The 6,937-nt window shown below is 44.3% G+C and overlaps 1 protein-coding gene across 2 annotated transcripts; it reads right to left on the bottom strand.

Moving 5' to 3' along the window:
• Positions 1 to 216: 216 nt before the first annotated feature.
• Positions 217 to 5,622, bottom strand: e2f5 (E2F transcription factor 5). 2 transcript variants are annotated; one of them, XM_046322667.1, is made up of 8 exons: positions 5,228 to 5,622; positions 4,091 to 4,200; positions 3,761 to 3,922; positions 3,170 to 3,278; positions 2,501 to 2,810; positions 2,049 to 2,228; positions 1,765 to 1,803; positions 217 to 1,604 (listed from the first exon to the last, which is right to left on the bottom strand). In XM_046322667.1, exons 1-8 carry the CDS (start codon positions 5,363 to 5,365, stop codon positions 1,528 to 1,530), a joined length of 1,125 nt encoding a protein of 374 aa, XP_046178623.1. In that variant the 5' UTR covers positions 5,366 to 5,622; the 3' UTR covers positions 217 to 1,527. The 2 variants fall into 2 exon arrangements, with proteins under 2 accessions (XP_046178623.1, XP_046178622.1); XM_046322666.1 differs by having other exon boundaries at positions 217 to 1,637; positions 5,228 to 5,619.
• Positions 5,623 to 6,937: the final 1,315 nt, after the last annotated feature.

Raw genomic sequence — 6,937 nt, 5'->3', positions numbered from 1 at the left:
AAAGTGTATAGTAAGCAAGGACAGCTGAAATATGTCATACTAGTCTATGGACCAGATAGTAATTCATTTACTCAAAATGTATACTTAAGTTGGTGTTTATTATTACCATCAGGAAAATGTTTATGGTAGGGTAACATTCCTGTTATTGACAGGTAATCAAATATACAACCTACTGCATAACAACTCGTTTCAACAGTACATGACCATTAGCCCACAGCAATTGAATGTGTTTAATATAAAACTTTGGTCCAACAAAATGTGCAAATATACAAAATATAACAAAAACACAAAACAATATTCCTTTGATTAGGACAAGAAACTAGAAATATACAAAACCGCTTCACACAAGGCACCATTCTGGTCTATAAAAATTCAGACCAAATGTCATACGGCAGGTCAAATTATTATAAGGCAGTTGAACAGCTCCAAGTCCTGCAAAAATAACTACAACCAAGAATATTTTTCTTTCATTGAAGTTAAAAAAACCCTCTATTATACATCTATTCAAATATAACTAGTTAAGGGAAATAACATATTTAAGCCTAAAATATTAGCAGTCACATTCATTTACAAAGCAAAACAGTAACATCCATACAGTTAGGCCTCGAGTTAAATAAGACTGAGTAAGATAGAGTTCAGAAAGACGCTTCACATTGCATGGTGGAGATGAGGAAGACATCGAGTCAGTGAGAATCAATACTACCTGACGTAATTACAGACAATCACACTGGATCAACAAGCATCTCCACGACCGGAAATGTCAATAACTGTGTCCATGTCAGCAACGAACAGCATCACATGACTATTTGAGGTGTTAAATATCAAAAAGATCTACAGAAAAAGAAAAACCCTGGCGTCAACGCAACGCGATTCAGTTGTGGAAAATACTTTGTTCGTCCAAACAAAGACGATGCAGAGATGCATCTAAATAAGTGCATTGGATAGCCAACAACAACCCCACATCATGGCTGCATCCACTCAGGCACTTCGCTAACTAATATTCCTCTAGAATGGAGCAGAGGTTTTCCTTCACCTGACTCAAGTATGGCTGTATTATTGTCTGGACTGTCGATGTATTCCCCTCACACATGAATGAGAAACTTCCCTCAGGACCCCCATTTGAGCACTGTGACTCCTGGTATAAACAAAGGGCGACCAATTACGGTCATACAGCGGATAAAATCCTCATCATCCTCTGGCAGATGGGTTCAGCTGCTACATTCTTCATAATTCACATTTGGACAGATAGTAATGGCTGGTAGAGCCATAGCTAGAGATGACTGACGTCTGGGAATAAGAGGTCATAATAGGTCGCTGATATCTAGGGACTCAGAAAATGTCAGTGTTTAGGGTTGATGCCAAAGGGATATTATTAAGAGTACAACCATTGGCAGAATAGGCAGTGCACTAATGACTCAATGTAGGCTTAAATTAGGAAATTTAAACATGACAGAAGAACCTCTGCTACGCTAGGGAAAAGTAAAGAAACACTCCGCTGTTTGTACGAACATGATGCCCTCTCGTCCCTCAGTAATTGAGGATCTGGACGTCGAACAGATCACAGACTCCCTCATTGTCATCCAGGTTGAAGTTGTAGTCCACCCCTGCATTGGGAGACAGTCGCAGCAGAGGGAACACTGTAACACAAAATAGAGAGGAGAAAACTAAAATCTCACACTGTTAAACTTGTATATCTTGGTCTTTGGAGAGAGAATATTGAGAGCAGCTAGATAGGATCTTTAGACTCTCAGCCCTAATGTTTACCATCAGAAGACATCAGCTCATCTATTAGGTCAGCCACACCTGAAGAACACAGAAAACATTTCTGTAAGTACGCCACACAGGGAGTAAAGCCATGTTAATACAAGCCCCCATCCAAATCAGTTGGCCACCCTCCCAGTTCCAGACCTCCCTCAGCTGCTCTCCTGAGGGAGAGACCTCCCCTCTCACCCCGCTCCCTCACATTCTCTCTCCCCCTTCAGCTAGTCTCCTGTGTTGGTTAGTTTCAGCAGGCTGCACACTTCCCCCTCTCACCCCCCCTCACTCACCCTCTCTCTCTTCCTTCATGTGGTCTCCTGTGTTGGTTAATTTCAGAAGGCTGCCCACATCCAGCATGGACTGGAGCTCCTGGCCCAAGTGTCCTCCCAGAACCCCTTGCTGCTGGACACCTGTTGGCATGCCGACCAACTGCTGCATTGCTAGACCAGTAGTCGCCTGAGGGTGGCATTCTACAGGAGGGGAAGGGGGACAAAACAGTAGCATGGCATTAGTCTGGAGCATGACGGGATTTGATGCTGCAAGTACTTCCCATTGCTCTTACTCCCTCATCTATACGGTTGTTGATTTCAGATATGACAATAACAACCTTTTTTTTTTAAGTCACTAAAATCCTTAGCCTGTAGCAATCAGAAGGGAATCGAAGATATCACCACCAGTAATTGGTAGGATATCTTCACAACTGATGTGAGCCCTGAGTGAATGGCCTAGTAGTCCTCCTTACCCATGTGTATGTCTGGTGGGGTGGAGGAGGGTGTAAGATCCTCATCGTGCCTCCGCAGTGGCGCCATCTTGTGTTCAGAGATGTGGTGTGTCACAGGGCTGGGGAAATGGGCTGAGTCAGAGGGCAGGGGGAACCTCTGCAGGTCCGCAGGGGTGGTGGGTGGGGTAGGCATAGAAGACAGGTCCTCTGGGGGAGGCACAGAGAACACAACGGGTCTGGAGGAACCAGACTCTTTGTTGATGAGCATCACCTGGATCGGCGCAGACGTGCTCCTTAGATTCACCTGGTACCTCTTCTGGCCTCTCTGACCCTAGGAGACCATGGGGACAGTTTGTAGACCAAATAGCCTTTTCATAAAATGGTGTCGACCCAAAACAAACTGTTCTGGTTCGGATAGTTTCTTTCCACATCATCCTTTCCAGTGCAGTTCAACCAACTCTGGTGTATGCATAAACAGTCCAACTCTGGTGTATGCATAAACAGTCCAACTCTGGTGTATGCATAAACAGTCCAACTCTGGTGTATGCATAAACAGTCCAACTCTGGTGTATGCATAAACAGTCCAGCCCAGTATGGCTTAGCTTGGTTCGACTTAGCTCAGTAGTGTGAAATAAGTATAAAGCGCTCAACTTTGTTCCAATATCCACCCTAGCATACCACATGACATACCGTTTCAGGCACCGGTACCTCCAGCTGTGTTCCTGAGGGAGCGACCACCGCCAGGAGAGTGTCTCCGCTGAAAGCATCACAGATGTCCTCGTGGGTCACATACATATACGTGGGCGGTGTTAAGGAAAGAAATGGGCAGAGAGACTGAAGTGGAGCAGGAAAGACTGACGTGATAATCAGTGTAAACTGGAAAAACTAGACCAAGAGCATTAAACAACAAAGAGCTTAAAACTGAACTGACATGCTAATTACACTTGTGTATGTAATCCCATCCTTACATTTAACGGATTTCCTCCTTTGAGTTCATCGTTAAAAGTAGGGGGGCCTTTCAGGGACATAATCACTGTCGGCATAGATGAGGTAGAACACAGGTGTAAGAGAAACAGACAAGACCCATCTCATATTTCATATTTCACCAAAATTCAGCTCAGTCTCAAATTCTCACTAACGTCCCACCAACAAAGGCATGATTCACGCTAAACTTCGAGCTACACGAGTTTCTCGAGTGACTTACGGTCAGTAACACATGCAACCTAATGGGGCAGTGCCCCACCACCCCCACAGTGCGAGGGAGTTCATGTTGAAGGATATCTGCTGGCGATGGGGTCATCGTTCATGTGTTTGATGCTCTGCTCCAGCCAGGCCTTCTGGCTGTCAAGCTCCTTCTCCTGCTCCTCCAGCTCAGACAGCTGAGCTGTCAGCACCTCCACCTGCTCCAGCACCTCTGCTGTCTGGCAGCCCAGGTTCTCCCCTCTGGGACAGGATGAGAGAAGGGGTTTGAATGGGAGAATGTGTGGGTAGGGCATTTGGATGTGCAGTGATTTTTCACATTCCTTTCCCTGATGTGTTGCATGGAAATTAACACCATCCAGAGTGACTGACTTCAATCACCCTGACCCTGCAGACAACTGCCCAACTCACCTCCACTGAATTATGTTCTTGGTTTTCTTCTCGATGAGGCCCACTCCCTCCAGCACGTTGGTGATGTCATAGATCCTCCTCTTCTGTCTCACAGCCAAGCTGTCTGCAGCCTGTCAATGGACACAACAGACGTGTTTAAAAATTAGACAATACTGACAGACACATGAAGAGACCATTACTGAGAAAACTAATCTTGAGAAAAACTGTACAGTCACAATACATTGGGGATGAAAACCCATGCAAAGATGTGGAAATGATGAAGCTGCTTTCTATTGTGTAGAATTAAACTACTGAGTACGGTGTATATACGCGCCTACCCCCCCCCCCCCCATGCTCAGAATTGGCACAAACCAACCAAAACTTGGCACATGAAGACTAAGTAGACTTCATACAATGGAAGGAGAGGGAGGGAGCCTGCCTGCCTACTGAGTAAACAGCCTGCTGTGGCGCGCAAGTAGAGGGGGAAATGGCCAAACTCCTTATCAGCAAAGGAGTTGAAAACAGCCAGTTCAAACAGCCAGGTTGTTCAGGTGGGTAGTAAGTTAGGTGGAAGTAGTCTACTCTGCATTAATCAATCAATCATTACAATCACTGTAAAAGGAAGGAAACCTTGTCAGGAAACAGACACTGATGGGAGTGGGGTTAGTAGGGATGGCCAGGTGGCCCAGTTGTGATCATCTTGGTCTCATTAACAGTTTAAGTAACTTGTTGCATAATATGCATGTCCAGAAAACAATATTTCATAGCTATGGACCAATGACAACAGGTAGCTAGCTATGGAGCCAACAAGCTAGCTGCCTTGCTATGTACCTGCCTTTAAGTGGGGAGATATAAAGTAAGTCATTTGATAGAAATGAAAACTGGCAGAATGAAAGTGTGCCAGCACCTAACTAGCTAGCTAGCAAACTTGGTTTAAGACAAAAAAATGTGACAACTTTCTTCACTGTGAAATGACCTTGGGACGCTATAACACATTGACAATCTGATATTTGGTCAGAAGAATGACTGGTGAATCAAGACCTTGCTTAGGCTTTGTTCAATTTCACACCAATTTCTCTGGCTGGATGATGGGGGAAAACACCGACATAACATTGCATAAATAGTGAAAAATATGAGAAGCAAGCTTCGACAACTGACCACTTTCAGGTCAAGTACGCCGTCCTTCGCCTCTTGGAGTAAAGTCACGAACTTGATTGTGAGGAGCCCCAAACTTTTCTCATGTCGACTCGATGCGGCTCCGCCGTTCGGCAGGCTCGAGCGCACAGACTCAGCCATTGTCTCGAGGTCCTGGGTGAGAAATGTTTCTGTGAGCTAGCTAGGTTGTTGAACTCACTTCTTGGGTGGTGAAGTGATGGTTGAGAGAAACAGGAATTTTCTCCATTCAGTTTATTTACCTCAGTCAGGACGACGGCAAATACTGTTTGAGGTTTTTAAAACGAACGGAAGTGACGTTAGATTACAATTGCCATGGCAACTTCCCTTACCCCATGCAGAGATATTAGCAAAAACAGTCCGGTATGAAGATAGGCAGAAACTGCTTCGATAATAGAAATCCCCGATCACACTTGTAGATGATTTCATAGCGACGTTGGCTAGCTAAGCTCATGCGCAGAAACACCTCTCTCTCTCAAAAGTTTTAGAACATCCACTCATTCAAGGGTTTTTACTTTACTACTACTTTACTATTTTCTACATTGTAGAATAATGAAGACATCAAAACTATGAAATAACACACAGGGAATCATCTAGTAATCAAAAGTGTTAAATAGACACACTTTGAAGACAGCTTGACAGCTTTTCACAATCTTGGCATTCTCTCAACCAGCTTCACCTGGAATGACAGCAGTCTTGAAGGAGTTCCCACATATGCTGAGCAGTTGTTGGCTGCTTTTCTTTACTCTGTGGTCCGACTTTTCCCAAACCATCTCAATTTGGCTGAGATCTGGGGATTGTGGAGGCCAGGACATCTGATGAAATTTCATTACTCTCTTTGGTCAAATAGCCCTTACACAGCCTGGAGGTGTGTTGGGTCATTGTCCTGTTGAAAAACAAATGATAGTCCCACTGGGATGGCGTATTGCTGCGGAATGCAGTGGTAGCCATGCTAGTTAAGTGTGCCTTGAATAAAATAAAATCACAGACTGTGTCAACACCTCCTCCTCCATGCTTCACGGTGGGAACCACACATGCAGAGCTCTTCCGTTCACCTACTCTGCGTCTCACAAAGATACGGTTGGAACCAAAAATCTCGAAGGACAGATTTCCACTGGTCTAATGTCGATTGCTTGTGTTTCTTTGCCCAAGCAAGTCTCTTCTTCTTATTGGTCCTTTAGTAGTGGTTTCCTTGAAGCAATTCAACCATGAACGCCTGATTCACACAGTCTCCTCTGAACAGTTGATGTTGAGATGTGTCTATTACTTGAACTGAGTGAGCATTTATTGGGCTGCAATCTGAGGTGCAGTTAACTCTAATGAAATTATCCTCCACAGCAGAGGTAACTCTGGGTCTTCCTTTCCTGTGGTGGTGAAATTTTCTGGATTGACAGACCTTCATGTCTTTAAATAATGATGGACTGTCATTTCTCTTTGCTTTTTGAGCTGCTCTTGCCATAATATGGACTTGATATTTTACCAAATAGGACTATCTTCTGTACACCACCCCCTACAGTGTCACAACACAACTGATTGCCTCAAACGCATTAAGGAAAGAAATTCCACAAATGTACTTTTAACAAGGCACACCTGTTAATTGAAATGCATTCCAGGTGACTACCCCATGAAGCTGGTTGAAAGAAATCCAAGAGTGTGCAAAGCTGTAATCAAGGCAAAGAGTGGCTACTTTGAAGA

The sequence above is a fragment of the Oncorhynchus gorbuscha genome, linkage group LG22 (assembly GCF_021184085.1).
Source record: "Oncorhynchus gorbuscha isolate QuinsamMale2020 ecotype Even-year linkage group LG22, OgorEven_v1.0, whole genome shotgun sequence".
Taxonomy (NCBI): domain Eukaryota; kingdom Metazoa; phylum Chordata; class Actinopteri; order Salmoniformes; family Salmonidae; genus Oncorhynchus; species Oncorhynchus gorbuscha.
The sequence above is the reverse complement of the archived record's forward strand: the minus strand, read 5'-3'. Positions and strand labels throughout refer to the sequence as shown.

Excerpts from the sequence above, each read along its gene's own strand:
- e2f5 (XM_046322666.1), bottom strand. The coding sequence starts at position 5,365 with ATGGCTGAGTCTGTGCGCTCGAGCCTGCCGAACGGCGGAGCCGCATCG. Across the intron at positions 3,279-3,760 it reads GATGACCCCATCGCCAGCAG|GTATATGTATGTGACCCACG; the intron begins ATATCCTTCAAC and ends AACACCGCCCAC. Across the intron at positions 1,638-1,764 it reads TGAGCTGATGTCTTCTGATG|TGTTCCCTCTGCTGCGACTG; the intron begins GTAAACATTAGG and ends TTTGTGTTACAG.